Source organism: Pungitius pungitius, chromosome 1 (genome assembly GCF_949316345.1).
Source record: "Pungitius pungitius chromosome 1, fPunPun2.1, whole genome shotgun sequence".
NCBI classification, from domain to species: domain Eukaryota; kingdom Metazoa; phylum Chordata; class Actinopteri; order Perciformes; family Gasterosteidae; genus Pungitius; species Pungitius pungitius.
In genome coordinates, this window is record NC_084900.1 from 26,845,497 (window position 1) to 26,867,131 (window position 21,635).

Genomic DNA, 21,635 nt, shown 5'->3' on the forward strand with positions numbered 1-21,635 from the left:
ACTCCTTTCTGCAACTTACTGTCAGATATAATGTCCAGTTAGTTTATTTTTGTTTCAGGTACATTTTCCAAATTTAAATATAATAACTAACTGATAATCCAGACTGGTTTCACTCTCCCAGACACCAGACAGGCCGGGAAGGAGTCATTCTGACAACAACTGCTTGAATTCCTTGTTGTGACACCGTCACTAAGCCCCTCAAAACCACGCACACACACACACACACACACACACACACACACACACACACACACACACACACACACACACACACACACACACACACACACACACACACACACACATACGGGCAAAAGTGGTTTGTCAGGACATTTTCCCCGTACTTGCTCAAACCATGGTTTATGGGTACACACCTTTCCCTTTGTCCCAGAGAGATCTAAGAACTATCAAAATGGTCCTCGTGATGTAGGAAACGAAGCCTACTGTTCAGAATTAATTTCTGGTGAAAGAGTCAGGAGATCTGAAGACTCGACATTCTACAGGACTGTGGGGACGGGGCGGGATGGGGGCGGATCCTATCATGAAGGTGACTTATAAAGACCACCCTTATTTATGAGAACATTACCGGTACACATACACAAACGTGACCAGACCCTTGGTTATGAAGACCATCCTGGTTTAACAGGACATTACCAGTACACATACACCGACACGACCAGACCCTTGGTTATGAGGACCATCCTGGTTTAACAGGACATTACCAGTACACATACACCGACACGACCAGACCCTTGGTTATGAGGACCATCCTGGTTTAACAGGACATTACCAGTACACATACACCGACATGACCAGACCCTTGGTTATGAGGACCATCCTGGTTTAACAGGACATTACCAGTACACATACACCGACATGACCAGACCCTTGGTTATGAGGACCATCCTGGGGATGGATGGCTATATACAAATACGTGTGTTTATCAGGGCCCCTCCCCACCACGAAATTAGACAGCCTTTATATGAAAATACATTTATTGTAATGTATACCATTATCAAACATTACATATTGGCAATATATATATCTGCTTAAGTATTGCTTCAAAAGATGCAGTAAACTCTACTGCTTCAAAAGACGCAGTAACATGTGCAGTAAACTATACTGCTTCAAAAGACGCAGTAACATGTGCAGTAAACTCTACTGCTTCAAAAGACGCAGTAACAAGTGCAGTGAACTATACTGCTTCAAAAGACGCAGTAACATGTGCAGTAAACTCTACTGCTTCAAAAGACGCAGTAACATGTGCAGTAAACTCTACTGCTTCAAAAGACGCAGTAACAAGTGCAGTGAACTATACTGCTTCAAAAGACGCAGTAACATGTGCAGTAAACTCTACTGCTTCAAAAGACGCAGTAACAAGTGCAGTGAACTATACTGCTTCAAAAGACGCAGTAACAAGTGTAGTGAACTATACTGCTTCAAAAGACGCAGTAACATGTGCAGTAAACTATACTGCTTCAAAAGACGCAGTAACAAGTGCAGTGAACTCTACTGCTTCAAAAGTCGCAGTAACAACATTTTACTGAAAAGGGAACTGTACATTTTTCTCAAAAGTTGTACTCTTAACAGGTGCTTAAAGAGGTTTCTTGGACATATTCCCTCAAACTAAATTTCCCTTTGTGGACATGCGTCCCCTGTTCCTTACAAAGTCTCTAATGTTTTGTACAGTCCTTCCTTTTAAAATATGGTCTTCGGCAAGCTTGCACTGCTCACACTCCATTTTTGTGGCCAAGTGTCCCTTCAAAATGTGGGCCTTGAAGTGTTTCATCACTGCAGACACTTCCATTTTGCTCCATGACTTTTTTATGTATCTTCTTCGAACCTCTGCCAATAAAGAACATATTTTCCTCGTTCATATTATTATAAAGACAATTATACATAGGTAAGATTTTCATTATATCGGCATTTTGAAAAAACAGCAGAGAAAATGCGTTTTGGGAATACATTAGTTGGACAAAGCTTTATGTTGCGATTTTTCAATGTGGGTGTGAAGCCGGAGCTGTTCATAAAAATGGCAAGACATGTGAAAAAGGTCTCAGACTCAGCCCAACCAAAACATTAGATTTTACCACACTGGCTCAAATTTCTCATTAAGAGGCAAAAATTGTGTTGAACAATGTGGCTTTTTCATTCTTCCATTTTAAATTTTCCTAAAAACTACAATAAATGCATTTACAAAGAGTTTTGTTTGGTGTCCGCTTAAGTAGAAACCGTATCTCTGTAGTACTACATTCAACAGTTACTTGGTATTTTTTTTGCAAACCCTCAAAATAAGATAAACATAAAATAAATTAAATCTGATTAAATGTTGTGCGGCAGGGCCGATACTGCACTGTTGTAACTGCGACCCTGAGGGACAAGTAGTAAGGGATGAGTCCTACCTTTGGAGCTGGTGACCTCACCTCTGGTTTCCAGGTGACTTCTCTTTCCTAGAGAAAATAAGTAAAGCTTTAATAACCTGTCCAGATGTATTTAACCTGTATTTACAGCAGAGTAGTAATAGGGTGAACGAGTGGTAGCGGTAACCAAAAGGAACAACAGCGCTGCATCTCGTTCACAAATTGATATAAATAAATAAAAACACCTCGGTCAGAAGTGAGGGAACCGTCAAGCATTCCACACATTCTGTCATTACGTTACTCGATGACTCACACTGATCAATCGCGATCGAACCTATTGGGCACCCCTGATTTACAGAATATAGAATAAACAAGGTATCTGAACTGGAGCCTGTATTTCACTGTACATACTTCTATTCCAATCCTATTTCACTAAATATAATATTCACACACACATATACTCTGTATATAATTGTATTATGGGCATTTTTCTCCCCATTTAATATGTTCGGCTCCCTTTTCGTGTTTTGCATATTTCATTCCATATGGAATACTTTTATATTATGTTTACTATGTAACCTTACCTACGGTTACACACAAATTTCCCTCTGGGGGTGAATTATATATAAATCTATCTAGAAACCAAGACCAAACTATTGCAACTTGAACAATAAAAATTCAAGAATTGAAAACTAGTAGCATTTCTGTACCCTTTGAATTCTTTGTTTCATCCTGGGATGATGTCATCGTTTTTCGTTTTCCTATGGACCAGAAGAAAGAAAAATATATTTAAAAAAAATTCAATTTAATACCATCTGAAATCGATAGACCTGAATGGGTAGAATGCCTGGAAAATCCTAATTGTTTCTAAAATACAATTTTTAGGAACGACTGTCCACACTGATATTTATACTATTGCAGCATACAAACATACAATTGCCAGCAGGTCAGACTGAGTTCTCAGGTGACCAGATTTAGCTTATTGATTGGTCCATTTAACTGGCAATTGATTGTCTGGTTTCAGACTTTAAGAACAGCAGTGTGATAAAGTCAGATTGTGTTAATAAGAGCAACAAAAGGGAGCTACAGTGTGCAGTTTCATTGCTAGATAGAGAGTCCAATCTTATATGTTGTACTACTAATGGATACTATAAGACAACATATTCATTACATACCTCTTAATCCAAGGACAGGATGAGACTTTTCACCATCTCCATCATCGTCACCGTCATCGTCATCGTCGTCTGGATCTTCCTCTCCAATTGTTTCCGGATCCAATTCATCTAAAGAAAAGCATGTTTGATGAGCACACTCACCCCATCCCACTGCGTGATTGTGGATGTATGTTCCTTTAATGCTCTTTGTAACCATTTTGAAATAACCAATAAAGTTTATCAAATCTGGAAGTTACCTTCAATCTCAATCTCGTCAAGAGATTTTCCTTGGAATCTTCCAAGAGATCCTTTCTCCATTGCCAGAAGAAGCTTTGAGATTTTTGCCATTTCGATAGTTGCCTCTGGCAGCCGATAGAAGTCTCTGTGGACCCGAATATCATGGCCCAAAAAGTTGGCTAGTTGGTCAAGCTCATTATTTTTGAGGTTGAGAATCTGGGACAATGTTGCAACGTGCTTTCGAAGATGTGTGGACTTAAGATATTCAGGATTCTTTGCACCACAACGACTTGCAAAACCCCTGATGCAGTCCTGTCCTCTATAGTAGCTTGAAGGGGGGCACCTTGGCTTTCCAAATAGGAAGGGATTGTCCCTGTGCACATTACACGAGTCTCTTTTGTCTGCAAGAAGTGTTGTTGCACTGACTACTTCAGGGTTTAACAAAACAGCCACTTTTCTCCCTCGTTTGCCCAACATTTCTACCCTGCTGAAGTGCTTGGCCAGTTTTTGCTCAAAGGGGGAGAGGCCAACGGCTATATCCTCATGTAGCTCAGTCTGGTCTCTTTTCTTGAAAGACTCAAGTGTCATTTTTGAGACTTCGCCAGCACGACGTCTGTTGAAGACAATTATTTGAGCAAGCGTCACTCTGGCAAGCTCAGTATACGTCTGTGGAGACTCGTGCTTTTTCAGATCTTCAACAGCATCAGCCGATTTCTTTTCCAGGTGCTGATGGAGAAGCTGCACATCCTGTGTGAATGGTATGGTTGATGGTTTATTGAACTTGGCTTTGCTCAAAGTAGAAAGAGCATTGTGGGAGACAAGTTCTGACCATTCCTTAGAGCATAGTTTTGTGAATCGCTCCGATACCTTCATCATCTCTTCATCTTCTGCTGCAATAGCCCTACAGAGGATAATGTCACCAATCTTCTTTAGCGAATGCCCTAATTTCAGGGCAAGACTTGGTGTGCGGTAGGAGTGTTTCTCTTCATCGTAACCAGCAACGTCTTTGACAGCCTCAATAACTTTGTAAAAATTGTTTGGCTTGACAGCATCTTCAAAACTAAAGATGGAACATTTTTTTCTCAAGCTCAACAACAGTCTGCCCATCTCCCGAACCTTCTGTCTGATGTATTCAAATTTCGTTGAATCACTTCCATGCTTGTTGTAGAGAGACTGACCCAATTGCAGTATGAGGAAATCATTTCGAACGACAGATGCTACCTCATCTTGTTTCATATTTCCCAGGATCTTCCAAACTCCAGGAGAAATTGCTTGGGAGAATGTTGAGTCTGCAACATCAGCCAGAGCTAAGACCTGGGCCGTGCCAGTGTCTTCAGTGTGCTTCTTTGAAGGGCATCGACGTAAATGGCGCCATAGCTCTTTGCGAACAAACAAACCTTTGCAATAAACACAGTGCACATATGTTTTTGCATTCACAGAGCTGTTTGATTTTCCTGGTCGTCGTTTCAGTTTCAGTGCTCCACGTTGATTACCCATAACATCTCGATTATGTTCGTAATTACCTTTGTTGCGGAGCACCTCAAGTAATTTCTTTCTCTCTTTAGAATGTTTAGGGAGCAAAAATGCTCGAGCAATATCAGGCTCTTCCTTTTCGTGATTTTTTAGGTGACGAGCTATTTTTGACTGAGGTTTCTTGCAAACAAAACAGTAATTTTTGTGGGTGCAAGAAGACACTTCAGAGCTTAGCTCAGTCTCATTCCTGTCCCCCTCTTCAGAACAAGAAGACTCTGTTCCGGTAACTTCTCTGCGTCCAAGCCTCTGAGTACTGCTTGTAGTGGGTTCATGATCAGAATAGGATGCACTGTCAGGTATGAGGTCTTCATCAACACTAACTTTGTCAGAGTTGGAAGCCGCCTCAGGTTCAACATAGTTCCTGAGTGGTGGCACACTCTTTGTGGTCTCCATAGACAGAGTTGGAGCAGTCTTGCAATGTGGTGGTTTAGGATTGATGGAAAGGCTAACATCACTATCACTACATGAAGAATATGCATCTTGAATTGCAAAATCAGAGCTTGAGTCCTCACGACTTGGTGAAGAGTCAGGAACATAGTCTTTATCACAGATGGATCCTTCATCACTGAAGGGCTCAACATCCTTCACCTAAAAGATTTGAAAAATACATGTACATACAATGAAGACATATTTAGTCAATCAAACTGAAAAACTCTGAAAAAAGGACCGTTTCAAAGAATGAAAACGTACCAGTGCCGAATTATTCTTGAGGTAGCAGGTTTTGTGCCATGACCTTGAACATACTAAAAGCACATTGCAATGAGAAAAATAGGAAGGTAGTATACATTTATCTTAGTTTTAAACGTTAAATCACTTTGTACTGTAGATGGTAACGAATATGAAGGTAACTCCAGGAAAGGCATGTGAATGTTTGTGAAATGGTGATGGTTTAGCTCAAATTTCAATTAAGCAAAAAAGACAACGTGTGTTTATGTGAAACTGATACTGACATTTACATGTCCAACCAAGCCATTTTAGACTTGATACTGGTCCTGAGCAGTCTTGACAACAATCCAAAGCCGAGATAGATGCACTTGTGAATTCATGGTGGCACTGAGGATCCACAAATGTAAATATAGTAAGACAAGTAATGAGGAAAATCAGTAAAGTGCAGTAGCTAGAATGCAATTAATAGCCATGAGAACCAATAGCCACTGAGCAATCCCCGGAAGTAGGCTGATATGTCAGGTAGGCCTCCCCCCACCCTAATCCACAAAAACCAGTACGCAACTTACAAAGATAAACTTACCATTTCTTTTTCTGCCAAGGCTGGAACCACTTGCTTGGGCTCAGGATTGGACAGTTCAATGCAGGGTGCCTGAGAATGTAGAGAAGATGCACACTGTTGTCATATAACTTCTGTAGCGGTTTGAGGAAGACTCGTTTCATGTCTGAGGTTTTGCAGTTATGAAGTTCTGTACATCGTCACGTTTACAACTGTGCTTTGTGCTCGGCATCGCTCACGGCGGAGTTCCACCCCAATGCGCACAGAGATCATTAACTGTTGTCACAATAACAAACTGAGAAAAAACCCCACCCCCCCTGAAAAAGTGCGGATTTCTTTCCCCCACATACAACCGGGTGACAGCCGTCCCGTCACTTACACGTCAGCCGTACCACTAGGCGGTCAGCGCCACCCCCCCCCCGCTCCCTATGAGCCGTACCGTTAACCATCTGCTCGACCACCCCCCCCCCCCCTCGAAGTGGAAAACCTAGGGGAAACACTGTAAGCTAACATAAAACCAACTCGTCCTCAAAGAGCAGGTGTCCTCACAGAGCAGGTGTATGCTGTGCTCATCGCCTGACACAAAAGTGCCACTACTGATGACACAATGGAAAATGATTAGTCAGGTTTGACAATTTACCTGCTGTCCTCACAAGACACCTTGACAAGACAGAACTTTCCTTCGACGACTATTCTAAAAACATGTTATTAATAGGAAGTAGGCCGATATGTCAGGTAGGCCTCCCCCACCCTAATCCACAAAAACCAGTACGCAACTTACAAAGATAAACTTACCATTTCTTTTTCTGCCAAGGCTGGAACCACTTGCTTGGGCTCAGGATTGGACAGTTCAATGCAGGGTGCCTGAGAATGTAGAGAAGATGCACACTGTTGTCATATAACTTCTGTAGCGGTTTGAGGAAGACTCGTTTCATGTCTGAGGTTTTGCACTTATGAAGTTCTGTACATCGTCATGTTTACAACTGTGCTTTGTGCTCGGCATCGCTCACGGCGGAGTTCCACCCCAATGCGCACAGAGATCATTAACCGTTGTCACAATAACAAACTGAGAAAAAAAACCCACCCCCCCTGAAAAAGTGCGGATTTCTTTCCCCCACATACAACCGGGTGACAGCCGTGCCGTCACTTACACGTCAGCCGTACCACTAGGCGGTCAGCGCCACCCCCCCCCCGCTCCCTGTGAGCCGTACCGTTAACCATCTGCTCGACCACCCCTCCGCCTCCCCCCTAGAAAGTGGAAAACCTAGGGGAAACACTGTAAGCTAACATAAAACCAACTCGTCCTCAAAGAGCAGGTGTCCTCACAGAGCAGGTGTATGCTGTGCTCATCGCCTGACACAAAAGTGCCACTACTGATGACACAATGGAAAATGATTAGTCAGGTTTGACAATTTACCTGCTGTCCTCACAAGACACCTTGACAAGACAGAACTTTCCTTTGACGACTTTTCTAAAAACATGTTATTAGTAGGAAGTAGGCCGATATGTCAGGTAGGCCTCCCCCACCCTAATCCACAAAAACCAGTACGCAACTTACAAAGATAAACTTACCATTTCTTTTTCTGCCAAGGCTGGAACCACTTGCTTGGGCTCAGGATTGGACAGTTCAATGCAGGGTGCCTGAGAATGTACAGAGAAGATGCACACTGTTGTCATATAACTTCTGTAGCGCTTTGAGGAAGACTCGTTTCATGTCTGAGGTTTTGCAGTTATGAAGTTCTGTACATTTTAACCGTCGATCACAATAACTGAGAAAAATCCCCCTGCCCCTTGAAAAAGTGTGGAATAAAAAAAAAAAGTCCTCCACAGGGCGACTTTCCTAAAACACGTGTGCGCACATGTCCGTATACGAGTATTCTAAAAACATGTAATCAGCTTCTGTTTGACCTCAAGTGTGGAGAAGTATAAAGTTAATGTCAGACAGTCATGTCCTACAGTATTCTCCCAATGAGCCACATGTAATGTCTTGTGTGTGAAAGAAGAATACTTTCTAACTCATATGATTGACAAAACGCAGCTGGTTGACGCAAAATGTGCCCAAACCCATCTTTTGCTCTTAGAGCAGCTAAATACAGAAGCTAAAATCACTGTAAAAACACATATTGGGGAATAAAAGGGAACATAAACTCACCATTGAGCGCCATGGCCAACAAGAATCCCCATAGTTGTATGTTATCTCCTCGCCTGGAAATATCGCTTTCACAGCAAACAGGCACAAGTGTGGCCTTCCTTTGACAGTAATTCTTTTTACTCTGCAGTTGGGGTTTATGTGGTCATCATTTGCCAGTCGTCCAAGGGTTCCATCCTCTTTCGAAGCGTCTATGCTGAAAGACAAAAAGCCCAGATAAAAATTACATTTTGTGGGATTAAATATTTAAAATAGTCATGACAGAAACATTTCAAATGTGGTCCAAACATGTTTACATAAAACAGGAACATTTTGTACACATTCCATTGCATATCTCTTATTATGATACAATAAAGCACAGAGCAATGTGTAAGACTTGTTTAACTGTCAACACAAATTGAATGACTGACAGGAAGGAGGATCATTCAGAAGTTCAAGAATGAAGCTTCCCGTATTATTGTTATTATTATTATGTCATTTAGTGGACTCTTTTACTGCTTTCAGTTTGGATGGTTATTGACAGGAAACCGAAGAGAGCCGGTTAGCTGAGCTGTAATACACAGGCTGACGGCCCTGTACTACAGCCTCACCAGACAGGAACTTTTTTTTAATCAAGATTGGGATTTTCCCTGCCGTTGTACATCTGGATTATAATACTAATTATGTTGTTTTAATAAAAAAGTAGCTGGATTTCTATTTGATAAACTACAAACCTTTACTACATTTTCCACCACATTGTGCTGTATAACTTTTGGGGAATTTACTCACAGAACAGGCCATGGTTAAACTAAATACAGATATACAAATACCATGCAGCATACAACATATTTGTTCTGAATACTGATTGGTGCTTTAACTAATAACTCTATAAAATAAATCTATTGCAGTAAATCAACAAGCAGCAAACTTACCAATGGCGTGTTCCATTCCAGATGAAATCAAACACAAAGGGATTATTTGCAGCATCTAGACCTGCACATTGTGATAGAGTTCCACGGTACTCCATCACAAAAGTGGATGGTGCGATGTAATCCAGTGTAAAAACACCTCTCCCTAAAATGGCAAGTAAGTAATGTACACATGTATTATTGACTGCAAGGACATTTGAAGTAAAATTTGTACATTAGCTTGATGAGCACAGCCTCCTTTGCTGCTATGACGTGATGTGTGTGGGGGAGTAACAATAAAGATGCAAAACCTTTGAATGAGTCAATAAATTTTTCTTGTAGAAAAGATTTATCTCTGCCCAAAATGATGTGGTCCATGGCATCCTGTTCAGGAGTCTTTCTCCTCCTTCTCTCCATCATGTTTGCTGCAATAGTTTTCAGAGAACATGGAGTATTAAGTAATAAACAAATCTGTATATATAGATAATGTAATTGTCATAGCTATTCTCACTAAGTTGGATAATTACTAAGGTCACAGAATATAGTGCATTGATGAAGGAGCAGCAGGATGCCCAAAGCTTATATATCCATAAGAGATGGATTTTATAGGTCAATTGGTCTTAATTTTACCCCTTTTAAAATTACTTCTGCACAGATCACGCGCTATTCATAAATGGATCACTTGTTTGTCCTCAGTCTTATATTAAAGTAACAGTACTGCATCCTGCTGTACAAACCAGAGAAAATTAGCTTGTGAACATGAAATATTATTTAACTGGAATTACGTTCTAAGTTCTAAATATACACAAATGCAAAGAGTTCCAGTAGATCACCATTAGAAGCAGTAGCCTTCTAAGGTGCTTAACATTAATATATTTTCCATATTAAACAGATTCATACAACCTACACCTTCTGAGTTTCTCTCTTTCACCAAACTAAGCCCAGCTAAGTTACCTTTAATTAATCAAAAACAATTTTTTGCCTTCTGCCTTGGTTGTTCTAATACACTCCAGCAATCACTAAGGTCTGGTAGAAATAAAACCTTCATTTAACGTAGTAAAATGTGAGCATTAGCCCACTCAACATGCAGATCTTCAACGGTCTGAGCAGCAGCCCCAGCCCGGGTGGGGGTAGGTTGCGGGGGGGGGGGGGGGGGGGTTGGGCTCAGGGGGGGATGATTTAGCGACCCTCGCTCTTCAGAGGCAAACGTTTAATTATCAAAAATAAAACGCCATTTGAGTTAAATTTAAATATGTTAAATCAAGCACCTTAAAGCTTGATAGCAGCTAACGTTAGCTAACGTTAGCTAACGTTAGCTAACGTTAAAACACGAGCAGAACTGGACCCGGATCCACGGCTCGTTACAACATAGACAAGTTAGTTAGCAACCAAAAAACCTACAGCTTTCACTGTAGACACGGTTTATTTAATGCATCGTTAAAATATTCACTTACCAGTTTAGTTAAATTGAGTTGATAGAGGTGACTCTGCCCTCATGCGGAGTAGTGACGATCGCCGCCATTGTTTCTTCGTTGTGAGTCGAGAACTTGGCCGAGGGCTCAACAGCCAATCACTGATCAGAATCTCCGTGAGTCGAGAAGGCAGAGGGCTCAACAGCCAATCACTGATCAGAATCTCCCTGATTGACGTCAAGTAGAGCCAATCACTGATCAGAGTCTGCCCTAGGCAGTAGCCAATCGAATGACGATACACTGATACACTCCGCAGTAGAAAAAAAAAAAGTAGTGTCGGATATAACACACTGTGAGCACACACTGTCATACACTAGAAATCGGGTAAAACCGAGTTATGGAGACATGCCGAGAAAAAGCGGGAGGTGGTCATTTACGGCTTGATAAGCGCGGCTGCAGTGCTTGACTTGTGAGGACATGTCCTTTGTCCTCACACATCCGGTATGTCCTCATAGAGTAAGTATGTAAACAGGTGAAATGTCCTCATAATCCGGAAATACCAACGCACACACACACACACACACACACACACACACACACACACACACACACACACACACACACACACACACACACACACACACACACACACACACACACACACCCCCCCTTAGCCATGAGCCCTACCTTGAGGGAAATGGTAATACCTGTACACAACATTATCGTTTCCCACCTAGCTTTCCCTGACAAGTCTCAACAGCCGGTCCATACCATGAATATATCATCATTTCTATGAGATCCTCAGGACTCTTCTTGCAGTAATAATCACATTTCCGAAACTGATCAATAATTATATTTCCAGCTAGATCACAGCAGAATGAATACAAACTCCTTTAGTGTTGGAAGGGATCATCATATTAAATTGTGGTTGTTTAATGCTCCACACAGAAAAAGCTTTTATAGGCTGCGGGTCCACGTGGGCTCAGTGTTCGGTGACATCCTTTTTGGACGCCACAAAGGGCAGGAAAAATAAATTATAAACCACTTTTTCCCCATTTTCAGGTTATCGGAGTACAGATGCCATGGGAGATGTCTCAACTCGTCCTCCACACAGACTAGTGTGCACATGCAGCGACTTGGCCTAGACGTTCACACACATACACACATGTTTGAAGTTGAGTGCAGCATAAAGAAAATGAAAGTATGTATTGTATGTTCTGTTGCAAATGGAAGATACAGAATGATGGGTGAAGTGGGCTCTGTATTGGGACTTATAAAAGGATGTGGGGATGAAAAGACAAAAAGATGGAGAAAGAACTAACATAATGAGAGGCTGAACAGATACTTTGCTTTGTCAATGATCAGGAACAAATGGTTAAGGTGAGTTAGAAGAGAAAAGGAAAGATTGGATTACAACTCAATTAAAAAGTTCTGTAAAAACAAGCTTAGCAAAGAACCATTACGCTTTGTGCTGCTCAGTTTTAATGGGCCTGCCAACCTTTTTGTCCAAAGGCTAGTGATGGTGGTGTTCAATTTAACGTTATTAAAATGCTGGACTTTTCTCTTATCTGGAGGTCAGTTTTTGAATTACAGCAAAAATGTAGACAATGCACTTAAAGCTATACAACACATGAATGAGCAGCTCATCTTCACATATGATGGAGAAATCTAGTTCATCCCACAATGTTACAATGTGATCCTGACTTTACACTATGATTCTCTGACAATAATCGTCCATTTGTATTGCAATCCCAGCAAGCCATCCATCCATCGCTCCATGCCTCCACGCCAGGGATGGACCAGTGGAGGCAGGTCCTAACAGGCAACTGAAACAGGGTGATAATTGCCAGACCGTCATCCATATACACAAGCTACAACTTGCCCACTGCAAATGTGGTTAACTGTCCCAATATTGAAGATATTGAAAGACATACACAGGCACAGAGCGGGACTCTATGGATGCTGTGTATATATGCACAGCCTAATCTCCCTCTTTATTCTGTCTGTGACCATATTGCATTCAAATCAACACCAAAACCTCCCATGGTATACGGTCAAGGTAATTGCTGTTTAAGTTAGCGTATATTTTTATTAGACTTTCCAGGGAAATAAAAGAACGTGTTTAAGTTGATTAAATAATAAATGTTAATATCAACTTGGTTGTCTTTAGTTGAAGACCTAATCCTGAATCATTCAAACCTTACTAAACAATACATGTAATGGTAGGAATGTTACTAGAAGGTCCTTTTGCATTCATTTTGATTGCTAATCAATAATAAGGGATGCACTAACAACACTGGCGCACTACAGGGATATTGTAAAACTAACTTCTATAACTATCAGACTCAAGACTTAATACACAAACACATGTGTTGTCATTGCTAATAAACATTTGAACACCTCTTGTGAATAATCCATGCCCAGCTGCTCGGCCGATGGTGATGTGGCTGCAGATGATGCATTGGGAAACAAAGGGCATTGGGCAGGGCGTGTTGGGGCCTGCGTCCTAACAGGGAGAGGCTAATAGCTGGGAAGAGCGGTTTCTGACGAGCCGCCTTGCAGTGCTTGCTCAAGCCCGCACCCACCGCGTCAAACCTTCTCCTGACACATACTGTACGTACACACACACACACACACACACACACACACACACACAAGCCTAGATCTGAGTGAGGCCTTATTATTTGACGAGTCGGTGGTATTAGATCTCATTTCCAGCCACAGTGATGCTTGCCCGCATCCAAGCCAAGGAATCATCTTCAAGACAGCGCTAGTGTTTCTGAGCTATTATCACTAATGCACTGTGTCTTGATGAGAAAGGATTTCCAGACTAGCTTAACACAGACTTGAATGGAATTACTGAATGTGCAAACATCAAAAATGTATCGTGACCTCTGCTCCAATCTTTGAGAGCGGCGGTGGGGTAACTGATTATAGTCAATATGGCAATATGAATTTTGGCATTCCCCACTGCCTGAGGCCCCAAGAAATCAGCTAGAAGCCCCAGACACCATTAACTCTTTCATTCACCCAAGGTGATTCATTCTGGCTCCCATTCTTTTGTTTCAATCATGTTCAAACATGGGGCTTCAAATCATTGCAGTGAAATTTGCATAAATATACACATACACACACACACACACACACACACAAACACTCACAAACACACACAGACATGCATGGACGTTAGACAGATTTTCCTGAACCACTTGTCTATATTTTGGGAAATCCCCTCCACTCCCTTTAGTAGAATTATATTCATTCCAAGAGGCTTAAACGTAATCCTTTTTTATCTACTAGTGACATGATGGGAGACTCAATCTAAACTTGGTAAACCTTTAAGTGCACTTAGTTTTTCCTGTGACACATTGAAAAAAAAACCTCCAACATTTTGATATGAAACTTTGTAGAGGAAACAACGGCATGTACTAATGGTACATGGTAATCTATACAGATATCTAACTATCTGTGAGATAATCTAGGATATAATATAATATCCCATAGAATCAAACAACACAGATTACAGTAAACTCCATAAAAGTTACCATCCATACTGTTAAATCATAGCAGAGCAATCTGAATAATCACAGGTTTCTTCAAAATCCTTTTTGTGCTGCCTCCCCATCTAGTCGTGTGCCAGTCAAAAACTGCTTTGTCTCCTTCCTCGTAACAAAAAACTGCTGCAACGTGAATTGTTCAGGCAAGTGGATTGGGGTAATTAAACTAATATCCATGTAAACCAAAGTCAACTATAGGAGTTTGTTTGTTGCAAAGGGGTAGATAGGACTGCAGGCTGATTATAGCCTATAGATACATACGATCTATTGGCAAGATCTATTGGCCTTCAATCGAGTTATTAGGAATATTCCAAATGGTGAAGTGTAAACCAGCTTTATTATACGTCCTAAAGGGCAATTTTAACCAGATTGAAACAGGTGAACACAATATTTTATAGAATTTAGGCAGTTTCTCTGGTAAAACAAGTTTTTTGTTTTTCCATGTTTTGCTAGGTTTCTGTTGATGTACTCTGGCTCCGAGAAAGAGCTGAGTCAGAGCCTGGAAGTGAGGGAGACGAGTTGATGGACATACAGGAGAAGACAAGACAAAACTTTAGGCGCCAGAGGGGACAGCCACGAGTGTGTGTTAAGAACAGAGGAAGAAAGAGACAGAGAAAGATAAGAAGCAGGTCAAAGACCACCACTCTAATGTTCAGAAGGGGATCTTCTTACATCACTGAGGGCTTGGTAAAGGAGCCCACCATGCATGGTTACTTCCAGCAAACACAGCCGTGGAGGAGCCCCCCGAGTTAATCTCTCTCACACACACACACACACACACACACGCACACACACGCACAAACACACACACACACACACACACACTTCCAGTGAGGGACGTGCAGTTCGTCTCTTGGTTCTCCTGTTTCAGGGAGGTCAACTGTGTGACAATCGGAGGTGACACCTTTCCAGCAAGGGATTTCTCATCAGTTCATGACAAATTACACAGCTCTCCTTTCACGTGTCTCTCACCAACTTGCCATCACAAGGTAGTTGTGTGGATTGGTACCGTCTTCCCCTAATTTTCTGCAGTCTTGGTTTATTCTTCTACCCATTAAAATGTTAAAATATAACCCATCAGCAGTGTGCAACCACTGCTACTGTGTATTTGTGTCCAACGACAGTTTGTCATTAAACATCTTTTTATCAGCTTTACAAAAACACAAGTACAAGCACGTCTCAAAAGTCTGATTAAATACTGCGTGCTGACTTTCAGACTCGTAAAACCACAGTATATGGTTTTAGAAAACCATATATGGTATATGGTTTTAGAAAACCATATACCTTGCACCAAACCTTTCACGTTGCATCCATCCCGTTAGATTTGACTACAAGAAGTGAGTGAAGGACAAGATGAATCACTGCATGCAACTCTGTCTTGCATGCGACAAGCCTGCACATGTGCTAGCTTGAGTGAGTGTGAAACAACGTGTGCTTGTTTATGCACGTGCACAGTTGTCACTAAGTAAGAAAAAGACGGTAAAGCACACAAGAACACGCACACACACACACACACACACACACACACACACACGCACGCACGCACGCACACACACACACACACACACACACGCACATACTGCCAAAGCCGAAAAAAGTGTGTGTACTCACAGTCCATGTGGCAGACTTTGCGGTGCTAGACTGCTGGAAGGACACCTGGAAGGTGTGCAGCCCGGGGTAGTCAGTGTTGGAGGGGATGGCCGGGGCAGGTGACAGGCCCTCAAAGGTTGAGTTGGGCTGGGAGTAGGGCGAGGGGGTGGGCACGGCCGACGAGGAGGCGTTCTCCGAGCTGTAGGGGCTGGCGGACGTCGCGCGGCTCCCCAGGCTCTCCATGCTGCTGCTCAGCAAGTTGTATTGGGACTGGTGAGAAAAGAAGAGCGAAGAAAATGAGTTGAGCAGAGAGGAAGGGAGGGAGGGGAGGGGGGGGGGGGGTAAAGGGAGGGTACAGGTAGAGGTGTGGGACAGACAGGGGTTTGGAGGCTAAAAAGGAGGTCGGATTACAGCGAGTTGCAGGTGTGTTGGACGGGTGCATGTGTACTTGTTTAGGTGTCTGTGATAGACACTTGGTGTGCTTCTGTGCGATTTATACATGTAAAGGATTTGGTGATATGGTCACATGGTGTGTGTGTGTGTGTGTGTGTGTGTGTGTGTGTGTGTGTGTGTGTGTGTGTGTGTGTGTGATCAAGTGTAAATGAGTGCCAGTTAAAGTGAGTTCCTCACAGTAGCCTCCTTGGGGCTATTCAAGCCAGTTGTAAAACACAGGCGTAATCTGCCTAATCGCCTGCCATTCCCCTCTCCGCCGTGTTTGAGAAGAGCCAAGACTTGTTGCACTGAAGTGATTAGTGACACACGTGTCAATGAGTGCACTCTGTGAGTTTCCTATTTAGTTGAACACAACCTTAGAAGCTACGGTGGACAGAAAACTGCTTTGTGGGTGCTCCTGTTAGTATTTTTTGGATCAGCCATGTTCATGTTAGTTCCCTGTCACACAACTTTAACAAAAACACCGAAAGGTTTGAAAGCAAGAGGAGCAAACTACAACACCTCTGCCCCTGTTCTTATCATCATCAGACACTTTCTTTGAACAACAACCAGTGATTGTGATTCATCGAGACAAAGCAGCCCACACGTAAAGAATAAATAAATCTGTAAATAAATGTATATATGTGTCATAACTGACACTGATGAAAGGCTCCCACTAAAACAGTAACACAAACACACACAATTACCCTATTGTAGATGAAAAATTAAAAATGTTACCTTCTTTTTCACGTAGTACATCTTCTAGTGCTTTAGTCTCATTCATCAACTCTCCATTCAAAAACGTCCAAACGGGTCAAAGCAGAGAGAGTGCAGGACCACAGCCTAACCACAGAGTTCAAGTGAGCAGTGCACCGGTGGACATCCAACACACTCATACACACACGGACACATGTACAGCCAGGACAAGCAGAAAGGTGAGGACTGGTGCAGAGAGAGAGAAACAATAGAATGAGACGAAGGCAGAGAAGGAGAGAGGAAAAGACGTATGGGAACCAAAAGAATGGTACAAGTTCTAATTATGGCAAGTCTGGACATAGACGGCAATGCCGGGGCACATGTACACACACGCTCCACAACACCTCGTGAAGCCCTGCACTAAGTAAACACTGTCTGGTCTGACAGGGAGTTGGAGAGAGAAAGAGAGAGAAGAAGAAGGAAAACCTATGAAAGAAGAGTTCAAGGGTCAGACCCACCCAGTGTTGCATATCAATAAAGCATTAGCAGTCAGGACTGAGGTTTTCTAACAACAGCCCCCTGGACACGGTAAAAAAAGAGGCTTTTAGGGGAGGATTCTAGTATAAATATTTAAGTGGTACACAGACATTTTCACCAAATAAGACTTCTGATTAGGTCAAACTGCGTCAAAGACGACTAATGAAATATCCTCTGCAGCTAAAACTGAAAGTAAAAAGATTACTAATCATCAAATGAACTCCTTGACCTGTTGGTCACTTTGTTGTCCAAAACAACAACAAACAAATAATTCAATACTTTTATTCACTCTCTTAACACCGGGAGAAGACAAAGTACAAAGTACAACTAGTACACCTCAAAGCACGCCAGCAGTGCTATCGTTCCCCCAGGCCGCCCATCCTGCACCTCACGTTCATTTAGACCAGGGGTCCCCAAACTTGTTCCTGTGAGGGCCAGATAACTTTTCCCTTCTCTGGAGGGGTCAGAAAAAGCTTGAGGATTGCAGTGGGTGCCTAAATGTAAACATGAAAGCCACATATAACCAAATAATAACAATCCGGGATCTTCACAGAAAAAAAAGTCAGGAAAATAAATAAAATCACTTAATAAAATAAATAATAGCCAAATAATCTTCTGGGATCTTTACAGAAAAAAATGAAATAAATAATAACCGCCACCGCCTCTTGACAGATGAGAGCAACGAACAAACAAATTATTGTTTGACCACTGCAGGTTGAATATCCTGCGTTCTGAATCAACCTTTTCTCCATTTTTCCGTTCTACTTCACAGGGTTAGTCTAGGATTTGCGTGGCCAGACGGAAAAAAAATCATAATGCCCCTCTGGTATTGTTCAGGGGGCCGGGCCAAATGTGGAGGCGGGCCGGCCTTAGTTTGGGGACCACTGATTTAGACCGAGGGTGCTGGGAGTCATTATTCTCACCTAATTATAAATCCCCAGTCCTCAGCGAAATAAAGCATCATGTGATCTCTGCCCTGCTTTGTATTTTCAACAACAAACACTACCAATGGACATAGACACAACTGAGACAATGTAGCATGAGGATATGTAGACTAAACTTCATGCCATCAGGTCACAGGCGTACGTAATGCATACTAGGAAAAATGACCACACACTCAGGGGTATGTGGATCTCTACATACATCTACGCAACTGAGATATATCCAGCACAACACACCATATAGGAGACACAACTAATGCTCATTAACTAAGTTAACACTCATTAACTTTCACTGTTTTATTTACATCTGAAAATCCATGCTTCTCTTTATTATAGATGAAGGGTTTTTGGATTAAAGAAGAATTTTCAAGACGAACAACATTTTTCCATTTACCCCCATGTCCCCCAATGGGTGTTTTTATCATGAAAGGTAATAAAAGAGATATAATATCTAACTGACTACCTTTCAAATCTCCTTCAACAAGTCTTGTCAATGGGCTTTACAAAACACAGGTAAGCCCAGGTGTATGCGTCAACAACACTGACACACACACACACACACGTGGAAAGGTGCACACACAGGTGGGCATGGTCTTAAAACCTAAACTTGATCCGTAACAAGTTGAAACAGAGCTAAACCCTTAGCCGCCACGGTGTGAGTTAGTGTGTGTGTGTGTGTGTGTGTGTGTGTTTGTGTGTGTCTGTGAATGAGTGTTTAACATTCCCATCCCAACAGCATCTGATGTCGCCTATGGGCAGCCATCGTGGTAGCTGCCACTCAAAGACAAGCTTTAAAGCCTCAAACTATTTAGAAACATAGATAGGCCTACCTCACTTGTCAATGGGGGAAAGAAACATTATACAGTGAGAATAATGAGAAAGTCCGCCCAATAGTGACCTGGGTTTACAGCTACTCGTTAAACAGATAATAAGACTCAAAGGCTTTTATATGACCCTGGTGACATAATGAAACAACACGACCGAAATTAGACGTTAGGCTTCATCAATGAGTCACATGGCATTGTTTGAAAACTGTACTATGTCTTGACCATGCCAGCTGTGTAAAATAGAGCTGAGGATGAGAGGAAGTAAGATGTGCAGTGATGTGGGAGAAGGTCGCCCCCTGCTGGGAAGGTTTGGTAAAGTGCATTAACGTGTGTGACATTTGACATTTTCAAGAGGTCCACATTCATCCCAATTTATATACATAATAATATAAATAATAAACATAAATGTAAATATATATCTATACTCTAAGTATAGAAAATCTAACAAATATTATTTGAATGCCCATGAAACAAAAGTCTTGATTTTCCACTCTCTCTCAAACACAATGCTGAGTCATGAGCTTATGCAGATTCATTCATTCATTCATTCATCAAATTTACCACTAATTTGGAGACAATGACCTTCTACACTCCATAACTCAAACCATCTTCACTACCACACCACTAAGACAAACTTTTTCAAACTTAGAAAAATATACAAGAACATTACCAATTTATTCCGGTCAACTTACCACTCCACAAAGCATCGCTCCTGAAAGACAAAACAAGGTTGTCCTACGAAGTCCGTCTGAGGATCATGGGATTTGCTGTTTGTTGTGGTCAAGTATGACAATAAAAGTCAGGCTCTCTGTGGCCTGCTGACCACTCTGGGAAGCAGGACATGATGCAGGAAACAGGGAATGTCCTGCCTCGCGTCTCCTCCACTCGCCACTTGTGTCCCTTGACTGACTAGGCCATCTCAACTTGTCTCTTGCATGGGTGTCTAACAACAAATCCTTACTCCGCCCCCTTATTTCTGACATGACTATTCCTCAAATGGAAAGGCAGGCCCAGGCTTGCCCACTATAAGATTACATCAACCAATATCTTGGATAACTGGAAGGAACCATTGCGGTGTCAATGAGAGACGGATTGAACAAACAAATGTACAAGACCATATGCCGTCATGCTGTCATATCAGCGTGATCCTGCAAAAGGATGCAAAATAATTACATTCTCAAAAATCAGAAGTTTCTATCCAGGGACATAAATCATCAGGCGAATACACCTGCTAACATATTTGCATGTTTTTTACGTAGGGCACAGACACAGACACGCCCCAGTCAGCAGATGGCTCTAAAGTGGAGCAGCAAGGGGTCCTGGCTAGGGGTTTAATTAGCCATCCCCTAACACACACACACACACACACACACACACACACACACACACACACACACACACACAGTCCCAACAGACTGCTCAGGAGGGAGATGGAGAGAGGGAAACGGCTGCAGAGAAGAGGGAAACTACATTGGAGGGAATTTCCTCAGCACTGGAGGGAAAAAGTGAGATAATACAACAAAGAAAAGATCTTTGAAAATGTTGTGTGTGAGCTTGCCTTTAGGTGTGTGTATTCACAAAGAAACCATCGGACACAGAGCAGGAAAACACCTGTCGGCTCACGAATGATCTACTGCTTCTTTTTTGACCACAAAGATATAAACTGAACTGCAATGGGGGCCCACACTCCTACCATCACGTTGGCGTTCATGTCCCTCATTTGGTAAATGTCCATAGAGGCCTCTGCAGCACTGCGGTGGATCCCCAGGGTGCTGGCGGAAGGCACCGGGCGCTCGCCCCCCTGGCTGCCTGGGGGGAGCTCATAGTAGGTGCTGTCCGGCTCCCTGAGAATACATGAAACCATGGAGCTGATCAAAGAGGGATGAGTTCTCCAAAATAATTAACATACCCAACTGTGTGTCTCATAAGCACCTGATTTACTGAAGTAACGACCAGCCTTGATGTCGATGTTCCCTATGCCGTAGTATTGTAATATGTATTCCTAATATAAGAAAAACTACTGCAATATAACTCAAAATGATCATCTTGTTTAAATACAGTCTGAAATCCTACCAGAAGGATCAGTCAACTTTAACAA

At 42.1% G+C, this 21,635-nt stretch overlaps 2 protein-coding genes across 6 annotated transcripts in view; both read right to left on the reverse strand.

Annotated features, from left to right (window-relative positions):
• Nucleotides 1–21,332, reverse strand: part of tp73 (tumor protein p73) — a 29,268-nt gene extending 7,936 nt beyond the window's left edge. Inside the window, exons 1-2 of one of the 2 annotated variants that reach the window (XM_037480971.2) lie at nucleotides 21,231–21,332; nucleotides 16,126–16,374 (exon numbers count right to left, since the gene is read on the reverse strand). In XM_037480971.2, the coding sequence (XP_037336868.2) occupies nucleotides 16,126–16,374; nucleotides 21,231–21,272 (291 nt within the window). In that variant the 5' untranslated portion in view covers nucleotides 21,273–21,332. Of the gene's footprint in view, nucleotides 1–16,125; nucleotides 16,375–17,274; nucleotides 17,497–21,230 lie in introns of those variants that run through there. The other variant, XM_037480969.2, reaches the window with a different exon arrangement.
• Nucleotides 114–11,077, reverse strand: LOC134132279 (uncharacterized). Of its 4 annotated transcripts, XM_062563963.1 has the most exons (14): nucleotides 11,000–11,077; nucleotides 9,857–9,970; nucleotides 9,570–9,711; nucleotides 8,662–8,854; nucleotides 8,082–8,150; nucleotides 7,305–7,373; nucleotides 6,534–6,602; nucleotides 6,235–6,337; nucleotides 5,975–6,027; nucleotides 3,772–5,872; nucleotides 3,536–3,643; nucleotides 3,071–3,121; nucleotides 2,403–2,450; nucleotides 115–1,845 (listed from the first exon to the last, which is right to left on the reverse strand). In XM_062563963.1, the coding sequence occupies exons 2-14, from the start codon at nucleotides 9,963–9,965 to the stop codon at nucleotides 1,622–1,624; spliced, it is 3,339 nt and encodes a 1,112-aa protein (XP_062419947.1). In that variant the 5' UTR covers nucleotides 9,966–9,970; nucleotides 11,000–11,077; the 3' UTR covers nucleotides 115–1,621. The 4 variants fall into 4 exon arrangements, with proteins under 4 accessions (XP_062419950.1, XP_062419947.1, XP_062419945.1 ...); XM_062563966.1 differs by lacking the exon at nucleotides 11,000–11,077 and having other exon boundaries at nucleotides 114–1,845; nucleotides 2,424–2,450; nucleotides 9,857–10,616; XM_062563961.1 differs by lacking the exon at nucleotides 11,000–11,077 and having other exon boundaries at nucleotides 9,857–10,616.
• Nucleotides 21,333–21,635: the final 303 nt, after the last annotated feature.